Source organism: Salmo trutta, chromosome 31 (assembly GCF_901001165.1).
Source record: "Salmo trutta chromosome 31, fSalTru1.1, whole genome shotgun sequence".
Taxonomy (NCBI): Eukaryota; Metazoa; Chordata; class Actinopteri; order Salmoniformes; family Salmonidae; genus Salmo; species Salmo trutta.
This window is the reverse complement of record NC_042987.1, coordinates 21,429,845-21,451,885: the sequence shown is the minus strand read 5'-3', so window position 1 is coordinate 21,451,885 and position 22,041 is coordinate 21,429,845. Positions and strand designations below refer to the sequence as shown.

At 42.0% G+C, this 22,041-nt stretch overlaps 1 protein-coding gene across 2 annotated transcripts; it reads right to left on the bottom strand.

Moving 5' to 3' along the window:
* Positions 1–3,831: 3,831 nt before the first annotated feature.
* Positions 3,832–22,036, bottom strand: LOC115169749 (trimethylguanosine synthase). 2 transcript variants are annotated; one of them, XM_029725664.1, is made up of 13 exons: positions 21,811–22,036; positions 21,643–21,707; positions 21,037–21,182; positions 18,601–19,306; positions 15,745–15,871; positions 11,908–11,994; positions 11,526–11,691; positions 9,959–10,325; positions 9,649–9,804; positions 7,182–7,325; positions 6,542–6,758; positions 5,905–5,983; positions 3,832–4,133 (listed from the first exon to the last, which is right to left on the bottom strand). In XM_029725664.1, the coding sequence occupies exons 1-13, from the start codon at positions 21,921–21,923 to the stop codon at positions 4,020–4,022; spliced, it is 2,487 nt and encodes an 828-aa protein (XP_029581524.1). In that variant the 5' UTR covers positions 21,924–22,036; the 3' UTR covers positions 3,832–4,019. The 2 variants fall into 2 exon arrangements, with proteins under 2 accessions (XP_029581524.1, XP_029581525.1); XM_029725665.1 differs by having other exon boundaries at positions 21,655–21,707.
* Positions 22,037–22,041: the final 5 nt, after the last annotated feature.

The window sequence follows — 22,041 nt, the reverse complement described above, 5'->3', positions numbered from 1 at the left end:
TTGTTCATCAAAAATGGTGAATAACTCACCACAGGTTAATGAGAAGGGTGTGCTTGTGTAACCGGTGTGAAATGGCTAGCTATGTTAGCGGGGTGCGCGCTAATAGTGTTTCAATCGGTGACGTCACTCGCTCTGAGACCATGAAGTAGTTGTTCCCTTTCCTATGCAAGGGCCGCGGCTTTTGTGGAGTGATAGGAAATGATGCTTTGAGGGTGTCAGTTGTTGTGTGCAGAGGGTCCCTGGTTCGAGCCCAAGTAGGGGTGAGGAGAGGGATGGAAGCAATACTGTTACACTTGAAAGGATGTACATAACTCTGCAATGTTGGGTTGTATGGAGAGTCTGTCTTAAATCATTTTCCACATACAGTCTGTGCCTGTATTTAGTTTTCATGCTAGTGAGGGCCGAGAATCCACTCTCACATAGGTGCGTGTTTGCAACGGGCATCAGTGTCTTAACGGCGCGATTTTCCAAGGCAAGATACTCTGAGCGCAGCCCTATCCAGAAATCTGGCAGTGGCTTCTGATTTTAAATTCAATTTTCACAGAACAGCTTGTTGCAATTTCGATGATGCTGTCTTGTTCAGATATCGGTAAGTGGACTGGAGGTAGGCCATGAAAGGGATAACGAATCCAGTTGTTTGTGTCGTCTGTTTCGGAGAAGTACATACGCACCCAGCTCACTCAGGTGCTTCGCTATATCACATTTGACATTGTCTGTAAGCTTGAGTTCATTTGCACACAAAAAAATCATACAATGATGGAAAGACCTGTGTGATGTCCTTGTTATCATCCTTGTTAATGCAGACAGAGAAGAGCTCCAACTTCTTAATCATAGCCTAAATTTTGTCCACCAAATTGAATAGTTGCAGAGTCCCTGTAATCCTAGATTCAGATCATTCAGGCGAGGGAAAAAACAGCATCCAGATAGGCCAGTCATGTGAGAAACTAATCATCACGCAAGTGATCAGACAAGTGAAAATTATGGTCAGTAAAGAGAACTTTTTAAGCTCGTCTCTCAATTAAATAAAATGTGTCAATACTTTCCCCCTTTATAACCAGAGCACTTCTGTATGTTTTAAAAGCGTTACATAGTTGCTGCCCATATCATTGCATAATGCAGAAAATACACGGGAGTTCAGGGGCCTTGTGAACTTAAAGTTATTAATAAACCAATTAGGCACATTTGGGCAGAAAATTTAGAACAAATGCAATGGTTCATTGGATCAGTCAAACTTTGCACGTACACTGCTGCCATCTAGTGGCCAAAATCTAAATTGCGACTGGGCTGGATGAATACATTATGGCCTTTCTGTTGCATTTCAAAGATGGTACAAAAAAATAATATTTTACCAGATCTAATGTGTTATTCTCCTACCTTCATTTCACATTTCCATAAACTTCAAGGTGTTTCCTTTCAAATGGTATCAAGAATATGCAAATCCTTGCTTCAGGTCCTGAGCTACAGGCAGTTAGATTTGGGTATGTCATTTTAGGCGAAAATTGTTAACCATTTTCACTGTAGTGTCCAAAACGTCTTTCAAGCTGTCAGGCATTCCCTTGGCAGCAAGAGGCTCTCGGTGGATGCTGCAGTGTACCCAAATGGCATCGGGAGCAACTGCTTGCACACGCGTTACCACTCCACTATGTCTCCCTGTCATGGATTTTGCACAATTAGTACAGATACAAACACATCTTGACCACCAAAGTCCATTTGATGTCACAAAGCTGTTCAGTACTTTAAAAATATCCTCTCCTGTTGTCCTGGTTTCCAGTGGTTTGTAGAAGAGGATGTGTTCCTTAATTGACCCCACATAAATGTAACAGACATATACAGTGAGGGGGAAAAAAGTATTTGATCCCCTGCTGATTTTGTACGTTTGCCCACTGACAAAGAAATGACCAGTCTATCATTTTAATGGTAGGTTTATTTGAACAGTGAGAGACAGAATAACAACAAACAAATCCAGAAAAACGCATGTCAAAAATGTTATACCAGGAGCTGTGCCAGGCCCGCCACATCTGTTGACAGACACATCCAGCTGTAACGCATAGAATTCACTGGCTTGTATGCGAAGCAGCCATGTCACTGATGCGTCATGAAGCATTGTTGTTTGATGAAGGCATTGTCTGTAGTTTTTGGGGCCTTTTCCCCCAGCAGTGTCCCAGCTATATCCGCGACAGCAGGAAGAATGAAGTCCTCCACAATAGTATGGGGCTTGCCTGTCCTAGCCACTCGGTAGCTCACCATATAAGACGCTTCGAGCCCCTTCTTATTAATAGTATCTGTTGCTTTTATACGTCTTACTACTCAAGTCATCTTAATTCTCACTCAAAAAACTCCTGTGGCCTATTTTTCAAATTGGCATCTTTTTGTTTCTAAATGTTTGCACAAGAGTGAAGGTTTCATAAAGTTGTGAGATAGTACTTTTGCACATATAACACACCGTGGCTGAGGAAAGGCACTACTCCCAATAAGTGATCCCAAAATCAATGTAGTTCTCATCATATTTGCGCCTCTTCGATGGTACAACGTCCGTCTGTTGTTCGGTCCTTTCCCGGGTAAGGGGGCAGTAGCTCTTCGGCTGCATCAGATTCACAAATGTCAGTGTCCATGCTAGCTGGTATAATATTTTGAAGATAAACACACAACGCAGAGGATGAGAGGACTAAAAACCTACAGTACTAATAGTCAATAGGGAATTGTAAATAGGAGTTGGGTTTCAGTTCAACATCTGTTTAGAATCTGTGGAAAGTCATTCTTGAACTCAGCTACGTTCAGTACATTGTGTCGGGAGCAGGATACTTGTTATTTGGCCATTGACCCAGTTGTACTGCAAGGATTTCTGATTGGTTCGGTGGAGAAAAGCTGAGGACAGGGGAGACTGAACATCTACCTCCCAGCATAACATCTATGATTTGTCCTTCTCAAATGAACCCATTTTCTCCCCCTGATTTGTTTTGGAGTTGGTGTTATTGAAGAATAACATCAACTGCTACCCCTGGGCTAGCAACAAATGTAGAATTTCTGATGCTAGCATTGGATGTGCTCGTGGAAACAGAACAACTTATGTCATCGACAGGTGCAGGTGTAGTACTTCTGGTAGTAGCAGTACTACCAGTAGAGCTGGTATATGGGCCGTATATATTTTTTATATCATTTATCAATTTTCGAGCAAACGGAATGAGCAGCAGCTATGTTTGGCTACATACGGACCATTAGTCGTATTCCCGCGAGAGTAACTGTTAATGCGATTGGATGTTAATTATTTGACTAGGCTACCTGTATTTGACATTGTTGTTACTTCGCTGAATACTATATGGTTTAAATAGATTTTTGGCAGTGAAACGAGGCTAGTCAGGCGAGAAAAAACATCACCCAAATGTATAGCCCCATAGGAAATGGACTGTTTGAAAATGTAAATACACCAGTTTAGGAATAGCCGCCCCAAACATTTTGATTGTCTGCTTAGATATGCATCCAGATATCTCCTTCACTAGGCAGGCCCAGGCTTGGGTGTCAGTGTGACAGAGGGAGCTACTAGGATATCAACACATCAGCTCAAATGAAGCAGAATCAAAATGGGGCTCAACTGTTGGCCAGGCCACGGAATGACAGCAGGTCTGGTTGCGTTTGTGTGGTCACTGCTGTGCTGAGGGGAGGGGAGGGGGGTAGCGGGTGCTGAGCTCACAGAGAGAGAGCCCCATCTGTGGACCCAAGCACCACTCTGTGCTGGCTGGCTATACTCTGATGCCCATCTATCTACGCACATCTAGTGTTTAGACAACATTTGAATGTATTTCCACAAAAAAAATGACAATGTTGAGAACCAGGCAATGTAAAATGGCATGGTTAGCTTTAATACAAAAATAGATAATGCAAGAAAATGTGTTTGTTGAAAAATAAAAGCAGTAAAACGTGTATAACCACATGGGCAGACTAACACAAAACATCAGATGGTATGTCTACACCATCATGCAGAAAAAAAAACTGATCCCAAACTGAGATCAGGTCAAATAAAACTAGCAATCTGATTTAATCAAATTGCCAAAATATGCAGTTATTGTCTTTAACTTGTTGTTGAGAAAGTTCTGTTCCACCTCTACTCTCCCACCAGGCCCTGCAAGAGAGGCGATCTGGAACCCAACCATAAAAATTAAACATTGTTACTATACTAATTACAAGTCCGAGTCATTGACATGAACATTTATTATATAGAGAGAAAAAAAATCAGCACCTTGATTTATAATGGAAAGTATATTTCAATGAAAAGTTCAAGTAATGTAAAAGATTTGTAAGTAAATCTAGTACACTGTATATTTACAGAGGCTGCCTTCAGAGGCAGCCCAATTCAGATGCATCTTTTCACTAATTGGTCTTTTGACCAATCAAATCAGCTCTGAAAAAGGCCTGATGTGATTGGTCAAAAGCCTAATTAGTGGGAAAAAGATCAGAATTGGGGTGCCTGTTTAAACTCCGCCCTGTTTGCTAAACCACAGTGTTCTGACAATAACAGTAAAGGCCAGACTGACCTAAATATTTTTATTTAACTAACCTTAGTCAGAACCGCCACAATCAAACAGAACAATAACAATACTCACTAACTTGGACTAAAATAAATAGGGGCCTAGTGCAATTAGCCAATATGTAAATAGTACCGATTTGATCAACTGGGTGGCTTGGGTCAATGCAGTTCTATACACTCCCCTCTATTTATTTGGACAGTGAAGCTACTTGTAGAAGTGTTCAGAAACATCTTCTATTCTTGCTTAAAATAAAAGTGACAATGCATTATTCACCATTCAGTTGTTATTGGGCAAAACAGAACTCAAAACACAACCAAAACAAGCTGTGAATGCATCCAACAAGTTTGTAGAGTGACAGGTGATGTTATCATTGTGTACAAGGACTATGGGACCAAATACTAAACGTTTGACTACTTTAATACACTATGTGAATTTGGCCAAATACTTATGACTTCTTCAAATGGGGACTAGATACAGGTAAAACAGATATGTATAAAAATACCCTCAAATAAAAAGGTGACATTCTGTACTGTCGCCTCATATGAAACAATCTAAAATCCTGGGGTATATAGCCAAATTTCAATATTTTAGCTTCACTGACCAAATAAATACGGAGTGGAGTGTGCTTCTAAGCTCATTATACTTATCTTCTGATAACAGCTACCATGGACTTAGCTTTATAGTAGCAAGTAGAAGTAGACATGCACTCAAAATAGTTAGATCTGCCACTGCTAAATAAGTAGGTCAATAGGTGACAGCCTGCTTTAGACTGCTGATAACATACATGAAGGCATAATGAAATCATGAGGCCAATGTAGCCTTTCCCAGCTCTGGGAGCCTTTGATCTGACAGTGAGAACACTTACAGCCCCAGGCCACGGGATAGCACAGAGATGGGCAACCAAGTAAATAAAGGAAGTATGGGCATTCCCCAAAACATGCTCAGTAGAGGAGGCTCAGCCGGGCAGGCAGGCGCCTGGCATCATCAGCTCTGACTACGGCTATGTCCTAACTTTTCCTGAAGTGTGCACTTGCACATTTTCCTGCATGGATTTATCAAATGGTGGCAACTCCATCTTGCCAATCCTTATACCAATCCAATGACGAGGAATGTGCAAGTACACACTTTAGGATAAGGGTGGTGAATTGGGATGCAGCTTTTATCCTCTTCCATATAAGGAGCCCTGCAGAAAACATCACATTTCTATAGGCCTTCAGACTGTACTGCTGTAATCTAATTTACACTGAAATATCAACAAATAGAAATAGATTTTGAATCAATGGTAGAAAATGAGCCAAGCATGACTAGCATGCACAAAGACTCAACATCCAAATATGAGTTGCAAACCACCAATACTCCTCCACTTGTCCATATAACCTACCTGATCCATGTCTGCATTTCGTGGGAGGAAGTACACAATATTATCAGATATTATTTTGGACAACCTGAAAATGTCAAAAGTATTAACAGTTAAGGAAAACAGTGTTCGACTCTTCTACGACAACATAATAGAACGCTACAATGCGTGTAAATACTAGTGGAATATTAAAAGAAACTCCGATTGGCAAGAAAAGACCAACCCACAAACAAAACTAACTGTTCCTCAAAATTCAAAAGGCACTCGCACATCTGAGCTATCTTTGTTGCAGGCGCACGGTAACAGTTGAATAAAATGAGAAAATAGAAGGAACCTGCACACTGCTCTTGATAGTATCACTGCTCTTTAATAAGCTTCACGTATCGGCCTCGCGGCCCTTGTCAGAACGTGAGACTGATATGTAAAGCTTATTAAAGAGCAGTGATACTATCAAGAGCAGTGTGCAGGTTCCTTTTTTCTCATTACATCCACAATTCCTGTCTTCACATTCCCCCTTAGCTAGCTAACAAACTGCTGGCCTTCTCGCTCTGCCTCTATCTGCCTCTATCTGCGTGTGCCTCTGTCCTGGCCCGTCTCGGAGTCTGGCCTGTTGCCTGACTAATAGCCTGAGAGCAGCTTCATTGTGAGAAATAAAGGATATCCATTTGGCGACATCATGGTCTTGATATCGAAGACGTCTGCGCTGAGGTAGTCTGGGCCGCCCCAGGGGGGGCTGAGGAACACCACGTCCGCCCGCAGACGAGGTGCCAGCTGCAGGAAGTCTCCCTGCACAAAGTCGATGCGCTCGGCCACCTTGTAGACCTGGGCGTTGTGCTGTGCCAGGGCCAGACGCACCGGGTCGATGTCAATGGCTAGCACTGCATGGGGCCAGGGACATGGAGGACAGAGAGTCAGACACACAGCGAGTACCACTCAGGACAACATGCTCTATATCTGTTTAAATGTCTGGAGGAAGGGAAAGGGACAGACGGCCAGGCTGCATCTCAAATGGCACTGTATTCCCTATGTAGTGCACTACTTTTGACCAGGGCCCATATATGGAAAGACACGCAGACTGAGTCAGACACACAGGGAGAACCACTAAGGACAATATGACACATAACTGTTAACCTATAGGATATATTATGGGCCCCAGAGGTTTTCCTGGTCACAGGGTCAGGAACACTGTTGCCCTATTTATAAAGGAAAATACAGATACAGCAACCAAAAATATATAAAGTTAATAAGATATTAAAGCAAAGGAGCCTCTGAAGCTTGGCTCAAATATGATGCTACTATACCCCTCTTCCCAGTGAGGGCAAACTGGATGGCGTTGCCTCCCACTCCACAGAAGGCGTCTATGATGAGTTCAGAGTGGAAACTCTCCTGGACCCTCAGGGCAATGTGCTCTGCTATCTTCTCTGGGGTAACAGAGAACCAGCCCTCTGTACAGACAAACAAACAGACAGAGTGAAAGGCTTTAACAAACTGAATACAAAAGATGCAATTAATATTGTCTCATTTTACTATTTGAAAATATAGTTATATATATGCAGTGTAGAATTTTATTTATTTATTGATTCATATTTTAAAGAATCATCATTTAATTTCTGATTTGGGGTGATCCCCAATGCAAAGCATAGCCACCAGAGGTCAGTCAACTGTAAAATGGTTTTGTTCAAACAATACCAATCTGATATTCAAGCCAAATATTTTGGTTCATTATTGATTCATCAAATTTGTCCAGAAATATGATATCATCTAATTGATTGATTTTGTGGGCTAGTTCCATTCGCAACTTCCCCAAAATAACCAAAACACTAGTGACGGTTACATTTTAAAACAGCTGTCATTCACAACATTTTACTGCAGGCAAATATTAGGCCTGCTGGAATATAAAGTAGGTGTGTGTATCTTCAATTAAATTGAGAATAGCCTGAATATACCATACAAGACAACCCAAAAAAGTATTGAATAAGTATGCTGTGGATATTGAGGATGTGGAGAGACTGGGATGCTTCATAGACCAACCACGTCCTCCTGTCTCTCCTCACCTAGACCATCTGCCTTTATTCTCGAGCAGCCATCGCCGGTTTCTTTTCAGTTGCTTGTTTTCACAGCCTCCTCAGAGAATAAACACCTGCTAAGGCAAACAATGCTGGGAGTGCACTCTTCTCTTGTAACACTTCACGTTCCTCACTCTTTCATTACAGTGCTCATCCCTCCCTCCATTCTGAGAAAAGTGGCTGAGGAGAGGGTGTTTCACAAAGAAACATGGATGGACTTTCCAATTGAGCTCATGGGAGGATCCGTAATAGATACATTTAATTTGTTTTCCTAATGTTCACTGAGATAGGAGATATTCCTTTCAGTTTGCAGTGGATTCTCAAAACAGATAGAGGTTTCCTTCAGGAACAGCAAACACCATGTTAAAGAGTTTTTATTACCTATTTGACTTTAGTCCCAAAATACTAGATTACCCCTCCTCACACTCTGCTCTCTATCATCAGCCAGGCACTGCTACACGAGGCTGTATAGAGACTTTCTCTGGCTTTCCTCCTGTATCTAATTGAGCAATAGACACCATATGAATCTGATAGAACTCGGTGTAAATAATCTGGACTGAGTTTCAGCCATGCTATGGTATGTATCCTGGCTCTCCTCTGTTGACATGAATAAGTGAGTAGTTACAAAGGCTCTGATCTAGTTTTCAAACAGAATTCAGAATGCACTGTGAAAGATCTCTGATTGGAGCGAGGGGAACACATTAGTCATAAAACTTTGGAGAATAGGGAGAGATTCGGCAGGACGAGATTGGCCCTCTGATAACAGATAAGCTCTTTGCCAGAAAGAGGTTGGAGAACCACTTGATGTTTCGAACAAATGTTAAAATCAATGTTTAAAATGCTAACTCAAAAAGGATCCATTTGGAGGATTTCAGTGGAGCTGGAAAAAAACGATTTTATAACTGAGCACTAACAGTATGAATATTTGTGCTTCTAGAGTACAAGGTTGCTTCTGTTTCCGCTACAGTATCTACACTTTGTGTTGGAAATGGAAAACTAATCCTTCTACTTAGACGAACCTAATCTGCATACAGAGTGCCAATCATTAGTCTCTTATCAGTGCATCAGTGTTCATGACTCTGTTTTTAGTCTGGTGCACTTAAATGAGAGGACGTGCACGAGCAGGGAACGAGAAAGCGGGCGGGAGGGAGGAAGCGAGAGAGAGAGAGTAGAGTAGAGTTGCTCTGCTGGGAGACAGGGAGGAAGCCTGCTGGTGTCATGTGATGCAGGAGGGAGAAATGTGAGGTATGCTTCACTGGCATCAGCACTTCTCCCTAAAGACAGACAGAGGTGGGCCCCTGCCTGCCAGCTCATCCATGTGCCCTCTACATTCCCACCACCACATCTCAACATCCCTGACTCTCTTCCCCTCTTGACAACATGATGTTAGACTTCAGGAGCAGCAAAACTGGAGCTTTTACCTTGGACATACAACCATTCGTTTCTCAACCAGAGAAAAATACTTAACATTCAGTCACCTTGAGAAAATCCTTTTCTTTTCAGAATAAAGTACATTCCTGAATCACATTTGACCCCCCGTTTGGGCTGCATTAATAGATGTGGTTGGGAGACTACAATAGGAGAATAATTCTTCTCAAACTAGAGGAATATTAACAATGTAATATGATTAACACTTTCTGCTGTATGAAGAAATTGGTTGTGTTTTCTTAAGTGTGTGTGTTCCGTTTGCTCCGTGACGCACCGTGGTCCAGCTTGATGCCCTCATCGAACCTGGAGAAGAGACGGTAGCGCTGGGCCCAGTACTTAGCCAGCTCGGGCTCCGCTGCAATCTCAGCTGGCATCACTCCACATTTTCCTCTTTTCTTTTTCTTCTTCTTACCAGTCTTCCCAGTAGACTCTGGGGAAATAGGCAGCACAAAAGTAGTAAATTGTACAAGACTTCAACAATCAAACAAGAAATACACCCCAACATGTATAGATCTGACATGAGCTCTTTATGAAAAGGCCCTGGGTTAGAAAAAGGTCTAAACCGGCTGTTGAGGCAAACCCACCTGTGTTATTATGTTCAAGTGCATTGGGAACTAAGTAGTCTGGTATGTCCAGTGAGTACACCTCTCTTCTGAATTGAATCTCTTCATCCTCTTCTGCTTCCTCTATTCTGGGGACGATGTTCTGCTGGGAGGGTTGAGGGAGCTGCTCAGTACAGTCCAACTCCAAACAGAGTTGAGGACTATCTTCCTTCTCCTCTTCCTCCTGCATCTCTTCCTCCAGTCTCTCTTCTTTTCCTTTTGACTGTGGACAAGCAGGGCTCTTCTTGTCAACATGCTCCCCGTGCTCATGTGTCTGGCCTTTTGACATGTCCGGGACGGCTGTGTGTGTGCCGTTGTCTTTCTGAACCCTCTGGAGGAAACTCTGAACCTGAAAACAGAGCAGCACGTGAGTGAATACAACAAACACGCATGACCAATGAACGCTAGATGAACAGAGAAGCATCACAACGAAACCATTCTTTAAAGTAGGCGTCAACAGGGCTCAAGTCTACTGTGCCTGTGTAACCGATGTGTAATGGCTAGTTAGTTAGCGGTGGTGCGCGCTAATAGCATTTCAATCAGTGACGTCACTCGCTCTGAGATTTGAAGTAGGGTTTCCCCTTGCATTGCAAGGGCCGCGGCTTTTGTGGCGCGATGGGTAACGATGCTTCGTGGGGTGTCAGTTGTTGATGTGTGCAAGGGTCCCTGGTTCGAGCCCGGGTTGGGGCGAAGAGAGGGACGGAACCTATACTGTTACACCTGCTGGATGATGGTGCCATTTGCTGCAGACAGTAAATACTGCAAGTCTTGCCCAGAAGATCAATTCAGTGAGCTCAAAACAAAGATCAATGGAAAAGCACTGCATTTAACTGGTTTAAGTCCTCTCACAGTGCGACACATGACTTAATAATGTCTGAACACAGTAGAAACACACTGATGTCCACTATACCTGTAGGTACACTAAGTCATTACCTTTCTGAAGTGCAGTACCTTGACAAGTTTCAATTTCTCTGGGATAATACAAACCCGCACAGTCAGCAAACAGAATAGTAGCATTTCCGAGCCTCTCTACCATGGTTTGAATAAGCATGTTTGAGTTCATAGCGACCAACTGAACACACTCTTCCTGTCCTCCTCAAGGTCAGCCAGTGATGTGCACAGTCTTATCAATGAAATGTGACCGACTCAAATAATGATGATCCATGAACTTTAAACAGTGCGGCTACCCTCCGTGCGGTGCAGTGTGGCGGCTCATTGTAAATAGATTCAGTTGGTCGAAACAGCAGCTGCATGCATAAAGAGATGTGGTGTGTCAGAGGAGGCCAGCACTGACAGGAGGGGAGAGAGGATGGGAGTATTGGCTGTGCTCCCATTCTCTCCTCTCTCTGCCAGTGGAGACTGAGGCAGCGTAAGACATGAGGTAGACCTCTCTGAGAAGGATCCCCAGTGTCAACCACAGGGCATCTCACCCACCTGCTAATCCAGTCAGGAGCTGCTATGAAATGTGGGTGTGCTGTACTAAAACGAGGGTGATTCTATTTGTATCGCAATCGTACTGTTTGTGTGAAAATAATTAGTAAAATGTTACTTTTTGAAAGGTCTTGGTCAACTTGGGCTCTGTGTTATCCCCCTCTTCAGTAAAGAAGGTGTGCGTGTTGTGGCAGGCTGCTTTCCTCCCTCCATGTTGCTTCCTCCCAGCTCTACTTCCATGGTGGTGACTGGGGCTGGGCTTAAACTTCAGCACGCTCTCAATCCTAAACAAAACACAACATAAAGAGACTGATATTCTAAGAGGACAATCTCAACCATTTGTACATATACCTGGATTCTTTTCAAAATGTCACCCTATTGCCTACATACTGTATAGTGCACCACTTTTGACCAGGCTGGGTCAAAAGTAGTGCACTTTCTAGGAAATGGGCTCCCATTTGGGACGCAGACCCAAGTCTGAGGGAGTAATGCTGACTTACATGGGGTCGTGGCTGCGCTTTAATCCCAGTTTATCCCAGGCTTCATCCACAGACATCTGAGGGTTCTCTTCCACATCCAGTTCATGACTGGGTCAACAGATCAGTAGACGATAGATCAATACACTGCATTAGCCTTACACACCATCACAATGATCGAACAAGACTGCATTCCAATTGGTACCATATTCCCTACATAGTGTACACTTTTGACTGGAGGGCCCTGGTAAAAAGTAGTACACTACATAGGGAATGTGTAGCCAACAGTAGAACGTTTATGAGATGCAATAGACAAGAAAAAAGGAACATGTGGAAAAATAGTTATAGTCTCACAAAGCATTGTGTAGGCTAAATCACATATCAGTCCCCAGTACCAGCCTTTGGGTTGGAATGGGCCATCACGTGATGTTTACTGATTTATGCATACAGAATCCTTGGTTATTGAAACATGGAGAAGCATCGGAATCTGTGTCTTGGACATGAACATCTCCTTCCATCAAAGTGAAATTGAAAAGACGGATGATAAGCACTTCCATTCATTCCCCTGGCTGACACTTTTACATGCACTGCATCATAGACAATAATGAAAGCCTTTACAAGGTGAATCATAGCCAATAATGGAAGCCTTTACAATGTGAATCGTAGACAATGGAAGCCTTTACAAGGTGAATCGTAGTTCAATTCAATCCCCTATGAAAAATGTGTCAGTCACTGTCAGCATTTAGAGTGGCAAGAAACAGTATGTGAACCCTTTGGAAATACCTGGATTTCTGCATAAATTGGTCATACAATTTGATCTGATCTTCATCTAGGTCACAACAATAGACAAACACAGTTTGCTTGACTAATAAAACAAACAATTATACGTTTTATGTCTTTATTGAACCCACCGTGTAAACATCCACAGTGCAGGGTGGAAAAAGTATGTGAACCCATTTAATAACTGGTTGACCCTCCTTTGGCAGCAATAACCTCAACCAAACGTTTTCTGTAGTTGCGGATCAGACCTGCACAATGGTCAGGAGGAATTTTGGACCATTCCTCTTTACAAAACTGTTTCAGTTCAGCAATATTCTTGGGATGTCTGGAGTGAACTGCTCTCTTGAGGTCATGCCACAGCATCTCAATCGGGTTGAGGTCAGGACTCTGACTGGGCCGCTCCAGAAGGCGTATTTTCTTCTGTTGAAGTCATTCTGTTGATTTACTACCGTCTTTTGGGTCGTTGTCCTGTTGCATCACCCAACTTCTGTGGAGCTTCAATTGGCAGACAGCCTTACATTCTCCTGCAAAATGTCTTGATAAACTTGGGAATTCATTTTTCCGTCGATGATAGCAAGCTGTCCAGGCCCTGAGGCAGCCCCAAACCATGATGCTCCCTCCACCATACTTTACAGTTGGGATGAGGTTTTGATATTGGTGTGGCTGTGCCTTTTTTTCTCTCCACACATAGTGTTGTGTTCTCCTTCCAAACAACTCAACTGTAGCTTCATCTGTCCACACAATATTTTGCCAGTAGGGCTGTGGAACATCCAGGTGCACTTTTGAAAACTTCAGACGTGCAGCAATGCTTTTTTTGGACAGCAGTGGCTTCCTCCAAGGTGTCCTCCCATGAACACCATTCTTATTTTACGTATCGTAGGCTCGTCCAGAGATGTTAGCATGTTCCAGAGATTTCTGTAAGTCTTTAGCTGACACTAGGATTCTTCTTAACCTCATTGAGCATTCTGCGCTGTGCTCTTGCAGTCATCTTTGCAGGACGGCCACTCCTAGGGAGAGTAGCAACAGTGCTGAACTTTCTCCATTTATAGACAATTTGTCTTACCATGGACTGATGAACATCAAGGCTTTTAGAGATACTTTTGTAACCCTTTCAAGCTTTATGCAAGTCAACATTTCTTAATCTTAGGTCTTCTGAGATCTCTTTTGTTCGAGGCATGGTTCACATTAGGCAATGCTTCTTGTGAATAGGAAACTCAAATTTGGTACGTTTTTTTTTTTAATAGGGCAAGGCAGCTCTAACCAACATCTCATCTCATTCATTGGACTCCAGGTTAGCTGACTCCTGACTCCAATTAGCTTTTGGAGAAGTCATTAGCCTAGGCGTTCATACTTTTTCCAACCTACACTGTTTAAATGATATTCAATATAGACAAGACAATTACAATAATTTGTGTATTATATTAAGCACACTGTCTATTGTTGCGACTTAGATGAAGATCAGATCAAATTTGATGACATATTTATGCATAAATCCAGGTAATTCCAAAGGGTTCACATACTTTTCTTGCCACTTGAAACAGTGATTTCCAGTTATCTTCTTATGGATGGTGGCAGTATTGAGTCGCTTGGATGACTGACGTGCCCAGAGTAAACTGCCTGCTACTCACTCCCAGAAACTAAGATATGCATATTATTAGTAGATTTGGATAGAAAACACTTGAAGTTTCTAAAACTGTTTGAATGATGTCTGTGAGTATAACAGAACTCATATGGCAGGCAAAAACCTGAGAAAAGATCCAACCAGGAAGTGACTTGTAGTTTTTCTATCTAATCCCTGTTCAAACTATGTGGGGTCATTTTGCACTTCCTAAGCCTTCCATTGGCTGTCAACAGCCTTTAGAAACTTGTTTCATCCGTCTACTGTTACTGGGCAGAGAATAGGAGCTCAGTCAATCAGTGGACTGCCTGGGAGCAGTGAGTTGTTTACTGCGCAGGCACACTTGCGCGCTGCTCCTTCTTGTTCTTCTGTAATGAATACGCTATTGTCTGGTTGGAATATTATCTAAGTTTTATGTTAAAAAGACCCTAAGGATTGATTGTAAACATTGTTTGACATGTTTCTACGAACGGTAATGGAACTATTTGACTTTTTGTCTCTTTTACGCTCACACGTTATGCCTTTGGATAGTGATCTGAACGCACGAACAAAACGGTATTTGGTATTTGGACATAAATATGGAGTATTTCGAACAAAAATAACATTTGTGGAAGTGGGAGTCCTGGGAGTGCATTCCGACGAAGATCAGCAAAGGTAAGGGAAGATTTATAATACTAATTCTGATTTTAGTTGACTCCAGAACTTGGCTGGCAACTGTATAGCTTGCTTTGATGGCTGAGCTCTGTACTCAGAATATTGAAAAATGTGCTTTCGCCGTAAAGCTATTTTAAAATCTGACACAGCGGTTGCATTAAGGAGAAGTGTATCTATAATTCTTTCAATAACTGTTGTAAATGTGATCAACGTTTATGATGAGTATTTTTGTAAATTGATGTGCTCATTCACCCAAAGTTTTGGTGGGAATACATTTTCTGAACATCACGCGCCAATGTAAAATGGGGTTTATGGATATAAATATGAACTTTATCGAACAAAACATACATGTATTTTGTAACATTGAGTCCTGGGAGTGTCATCTGATGAAGATCATTAAAGGTTAGTGATTAATTTTAGCTGTATTTCTGGTTTTTGTGACGCCTCTCCTTGCTTGGAAAATGGCTGTGTGGTTTTTCATGTTTAGGTGCTGTCCTAACATAATCTAATGTTTTGCTTTCGCCGTAAAGCCTTTTTGAAATCTGACACTGTGGTTGAATTAAGGAGAATCTTATCTTTAAAATGGTGTATAATTGTATGTTTGAGAAATTTTAATTGAGATTTGTTGTTTTGAATTTGCCGCCGTGCACTTTCACTGGCTGTCGTCATTTCGATCCCGCTAACGGGATTCAAGCCATAAGAAGTTATACTATTCTTGGTACTATATTGCTATGCCAACAGTAGGAAGAGGACAATACTTTAAAATACTGCAAGACATGAAAATATAGATAAATTGCCATGTAGCTTACCTTCGCTTAAGTTTTGTGACTCTTCCATCTGGTGGTTCATCATCATCATCATCATCATCACTACTAGATGCTCTTCTCTCACTTGATCCATTGTTATTTTTCTGGTGACACCTGTCCTGTTTGGAATCTGAAGGGAAAAAAGTGTACATCCATTTGTCCCTACAACATTGCATTCTACATGCATGTTTTCTGAGCAAGAGGACAAAACAGGGAAAGAAAAGTCAGCATGTGGTGTAAAACAATGCTACAAAGCCAGATAAAAACAGAGATACTATGAAACAGAAATGACAGCAGTGTTCTGTGGGATCAGTCACAGACAAGATGGAAAGTTCCATTTTTAGAGAGCATCCATCACAGTCTACAAAGTCGGAGAGGAGACGGCTGTTGATTCAGGCAGTGGTTCTTTGCTTGCCCTGACTAGAGGAACCATTAAAAATGCATGGGCCTGTGTCACATGGTCCTTTCATTCAAAGGAACACATCTTTTGATAGTATGATGCATAAAATATTCAGACAGTCACCCAGTTTGGAAAAAGCCCCAAATTACAAGGACTAAAATATATATATGTTTTAAAAGGGAGGTGTTTAGGACATATTGCTATCGCCTACCCATTCTGAGTAGGCTATACCAATAATATGTCCTATAATTGGGCTGCCTGGTTGCAATAAGCTACTCTAATGACATCTTTAGTAGGGTCGGGACTAGATTGGCCGATTATGATTTTTCAACGCCGATACCGATTTATTGGAGGACCAAAAAAAGCCAATATCGATTTAATCGGACGATTTATTTATTTATAATAATGACAATTACAACAATACTGAATGAACACTTATTTTAACTTAATATAATACATCAGTAAAATCAATTTAGCCTCATAAATAATGAAACATGTTCAATTTGGTTTAAATAATGCAAAAACAAGTGTTGGAGAAGTAAAAGTGCAATATGTGCAATGTAAAAAAGCTAAAGTTTTTAAGTTCCTTGCTCAGAACATGAGTCTTCAATATTCCCAGGTAAGAAGTTTTAGGTTGTAGTTATTATAGGAATTATAGGACTATTTCTCACTATACCATTTGTATTTCATATACCTTTGACTATTGGATGTTCTTATAGGCACTTTAGTATTGCCATTGTAACAGTATAACCTGGGCTCGAACTAGGAACACATCGACAACAGCCACCCTCGAAGCATCATTACCCATCGCTCCACAAAAGCCGCGGCCCATGCAGAGCAAGGGGAACAATTACTTCAGGTCTCAGAGCGAGTGACGTCACCGATTTGAAACGTTATTAGCGTGCACCCCGCTAACTAGCTAGCAATTTCACATCGGTTACACCAGCCTAATCTCGGGAGTTGATAGGCTTGAAGTCATAAACAGCTCAATGCTTGAAGAATTGCGAAGAGCTGCTGGCAAATGCACGAAAGTGCTGTTTGAATGAATGCTTACGAGCCTGCTGCTGCCTACCATCGCTCAGTCAGACTGCTATATCAAATCAGACTTAATTACAACATAATAACACACAGAAATACGAGCCTTTGGTCATTAATATGGTCGAATCCGGAAACTATCATTTCGAAAAACAAAACGTTTATTCTTTCAGTGAAATACGGAACCGTTCCGTATTTTATCTAACGGGTGGCATCCCTAAGTCTAAATATTGCTGTTACATTGTACAACCTTCAATGTTATGTCATAATTATGTACAATTCTGGCAAATTAATTTTGGTCTTTGTTAGGAATAAATGGAACTTCACACAGTTCGAAATGAGCCAGGCGGCCCAAACTGCTGCATATACCCTGACTGCTTGCACGGAACGCAAGAAAAGTGACACAATTTCCCTAATTACAAGAAATTCATGTTAGCAGGCAATATTAACTAAATATGCAGGTTTAAAAATATATACTTGTGTATTGCTTTTAAAGAAAGGCATTGATGTTTATGGTTAGGTGCAACGACAGTGCTAAATCATCACCCGTTTGGCGAAGTAGGCTGTGATTCGATGAGAAATTAACAGGCACTGCATCGATTATATGCAACGCAGGACACGTTAGATAAACTAGTAATATCATCAACCATGTGTAGTTAACTAGTGATTATGTGAAGATTGATTGTTTTTTATAAGTTTAATGCTAGCTAGCAACTTACCTTGACTTTTGCTGCCCTCGCAAAACAGGTAGTCAGCCTGCCACGCAGGCTCCTCGTAGAGTGCAATGTAAGGCAGGTGGTTAGAGCGTTGGACTAACAAGGTAAAAATCTGTCGTTCTGCCCCTGAACAAGGCAGTTAACCCACTGTTCCCCGGGAGGCCGTCATTGAAAATACGAATGTGTTCTTAACTGACTTGCCTAGTTAAATAAAGGTATAAAAATAAATCGGCGTCCAAAAATACCCGATTTCCGATTGTTATGAAAGCCTGAAATCGGCCCCAATTAATCGGCCATTCCGATTAATCGGTCGACCTCTAGTCGGGACGATACCAGTATCGCGATACTCGTTAGTATTGTGGCAAGGAAACAAAACGGATTTAAATTACTTAGGAAAACAGCCCTAATGATGGAAACAAACATCATTATGTTGTCATCCAGAGTCACATGTATTTATTTTCCAAGCTAAAGCACACAATATTTTTTATTTTTTCTAAAGGACCAAAGAGTGAGGTCTGCTTCGTGTTTTCATTTTGCCATGGAAAAAATAAATCACGATACTGGTATTTAGGTTTTAATAGATTTGAGCGCAAGAACTGTGGGAATCACTGCTATATCAATATAGTGTCAGTCTCCTCAACGATATAGGATAGTTTACTGAACTGAGAGACAGAAATATCATGTTTGTAGGCAGGTGGAAGGTCTCACCTCTTAATTCAGTGGACTTAGTTGATGAGGCAGTTCTTTTACGATTACCACCATCACAAGGTTCATCATTTCCACTGACATGGTCCACTTGTTGTTTGCTCAAATCACACTGACCAACACCCTCTGACAGAAGGCTCATCTGCCCAATCAGATCGACCACTTCACTAGTGCCCACCTCACTCCGCTCCAGCCTTCCTTCAAACTCTAAATCCCCTGGGTCACAACAATGAGTCGGCTCTCCTTCGGCTTCACCCTCATGTCCAGGCTGCTTTGTTTCAATTGGTGCACTGCTTGAGTAGTCTATGGTCCATCCTTGGGCTGCCCAGTAGTTGAACTGCTCCCAGTAGTAGAGAAAGGTGTGGCTGGCGTGTTGCTCCCATGCCTCCTTAGTGCCTGGGCAGTCCCAGGGGGGCTCTGCTGTGGCTGGACAGCTGGAGGTCTCAGGGTGCTTCTCCAACCAGCCCTGCCACAACAACCCCTCTCCCTGCTGGCTCCAGTAGTCTTCCCAACCCTCCTGGGCCTGGGAGGGTTGAGGTTCTGCCTCTGTCTCTCTTCCTGGCCTCTCACTGAGATCAAACCAATCAAACGCCGGCTTGGTGCTTTCAACACTGGGATCATCCTTCTGCGACTGGAGTGGATCATCTTCATCCAGATTCTCAGGGGCTGCTTCCCAGTGGTTGGCATTCTTCCTCCTTAACTTTCTGGCCTTTTAGGAGAGACACAAAGACACTAGGTGAGAGAGAGCATAGGACTATATGTGATAAAGTGACCTTAACCCACAAATATAGAACATGCACTGTAGGCTACAGTCAGAAATGGTAGAATGATTTTTTGACAGTGTGTGCAGGATGTTTTGTTGTTGCCTGATTTTAGATATGCTTCTGCTTATAATTTCCGACATTTTGGTAAGCTGTGTTAGTCAACTTGTCTATAATTAGATATATGCTGCTTCTCTTCTGTCATTATATGTTGCCTTAGAAGACTTAAAAAAAACCTTGCTCACCAGAATAAATCAATAGAATGAATGCTTCAATGTAGTTGACATCAGAAAAGTTCTCTGTCATCTGTTTCTTTTGGGGCACAAATAAATGTAGGGACCCGGATAAAACGCAATAACTAAAGCTGTGAAAACGACCCAACATGTTTCTGATAAGATTTCAGTTTGGCTTGAACGCATAGCCTATTTTATGTGGTTGAAATACTATGATGCTGATAAAGATAGCACCACTACAGATGGTCCCTAACTGCATGAGCATTCTCTCAAGATGTTGAAAGAAATAAATGATATTTCTCCTGTTCCCGGAGTCAAAATGTACCCTACATTTGGTGTATCCTTAGCAGTGGCGACCCGTCATGAGCCCCAGCTTTTTTGGGGGTTGCATGTTTTGCATGTTATTTTGAAATTAATACGTATTACATATCAGTTTGCAAAAAACTAAAATGGAGTTAATAAAGCTGCATACAAACATGGTCTCTTTTTTGCTTTCTTGAGTAAGGTAGCTCCAAAATGCAGGTGTTTCAGCCTAGCTCAGTGTGGTGGGGGTGGGGGGGGGGGGGGGGTCAGCCAGCGGAATATATGGAGCGTAGGGGTTGGTAATGTTCTCTTGTTGCGCCGTGATTGGCTCAGTGTTCTGTCATTCATGGGGACGCCAAATCTAAGTGTACAGCTAGAAAATTCAAGCCCCTTGGGCGATGCCAAAGAGTTACATTAGAAGTGCCCATCCAAGAAGGCTCAAGGTCATTGACCACAGATAAAATTGTCAAATCACGTTATCTACCGTAGCTTTAATTGGACTGATCATGTCAACATCCTACTTTCAAAATCTTAGCTAGCAAGCTAGCAGGCATCATCATGAATCAAGTCGACAATCTACTGGCAAATGCTTTTTCATCCTTGTCATATGAAGAGAAATAATGGAGAAATTATAGATAAAACTTATCGGTACTCATCGGCCATAAACATTACACAACAAGTTGGAAATCGCAAATTCAACAATGAGTGGTTTGGAAGGAATCAGTGACAGTGGCTAACTGCAAGCATTGCTGAGCAATCACTAGCCTGATATTCATTGGAGTGGGTATGTGGTTCCAAGTCTGGGTTTAAGGGTCTTTCCAAGCTTAAAAGGATAAACATTCAACATTGACCATGCTGTCAATCCAGCATGACTTCTGCCGTGCTCAAAACAACTGGAAACTCAGTACTGGGAAATCTGACTTCAGTGAGTTCAAGACAACTGGGAACTCTGAAAAAATAACCTTAGACTGCTGCGCCACTCGTGAGGTTATGTTTTCTCTTTATTCGGATATAACCGTGGGGACTGCGGGTTATGAGTCAACCCGCACATCAGTAATCAGAGCAACATGACCCCTTCTTTCTTTTAGGTGGACTCTCTCTGGTGAAGGATAAACAGGCAATGTTTACTTGCTACTACTTACAGATTTCCTCTGTGCAGAGGAGCTTATGAACTCTACAGGCAGTCCCATTCTGGCCATAAGCTGGGCTTCTTCATCGATTGGTTCATCCTCCTCCTCCTCAGTCTCTTCATCTTCTGCCTGGTCCTCTCCATGCTCATCCTCTGCCTCTGAGTGCAACAATAGTTACAGACAACTTTCAGGTTTCAAAAAAGCTTCTGAAAAGGTTGGCAACATGCATGTCAATGTCAATTATTGGGAGTGGTTAGGTTAGCCAAGTAAAACTCAACTCCACAACATACTTCAGATCAACGGAGTTAAGCTGCAACTAGTGTGGGCAAACTGGAGCTCCACGTCACATAAAATTATAGATTTTGTCAAAAACTATGGATTTCAGTAACCATAGCACGCAATTACATGGGACAATAACATGTGTAATTGCGGGCTACTCATTGGATGATGAAATCTGTACTCTTTTTTTATCAAAACGTGTATGTGATGTCTGAGCTCCAGTCGGTCACACTAGTCTGATCAACGCCGTTGATGTGAAGTACATCGTGGCGTTGAGCTTTACTTGACTTGGGTTATGTATGTCCAATGACGTATACTACATCATTGGTTATGTCCTACCTAGCAGCCCACCTTCGGCCAAGTTAGTGATGGCTTTACGGTCAGATCTGTACAACTCACGATCCCTACACCGGGAGAAAACGAGGACACAAAGTGAAAACAATGCAACACAGTTTACATTGTGCGTTGTACTTGTATAGTAACTATATAGCTAGCTAGCTCACTTACTGTACAAAAGCTCTCGAACACAAGCAGTGTATCGTCCCATCATCTCCAGCCAAGCTCCTTTGGCTGAAAATAATGTCGGCAACCACATTCCATTTTCCATGATCAATCATCATGTTCACACTTGTTAGCTAGGTAACGTTGGCGGAAAATGTAAATATAGAAAGGCTCTTTCACTGCTATCGAAGTTGATCCGGATACACACACGTGTTGGCTACAATGACATTCGTTCCT

Coding starts and splice junctions, on each gene's coding strand:
- LOC115169749 (XM_029725664.1), bottom strand. CDS start 21,923: ATGATGATTGATCATGGAAAATGGAATGTGGTTGCCGACATTATTTTC. Junction 21,183..21,642: donor GGCCGAAGGTGGGCTGCTAG/GTAGGACATAAC, acceptor TGTTGCACTCAG/AGGCAGAGGATGAGCATGGA. Junction 11,995..15,744: donor GTCACAAAACTTAAGCGAAG/GTAAGCTACATG, acceptor CTGTTGACCCAG/TCATGAACTGGATGTGGAAG.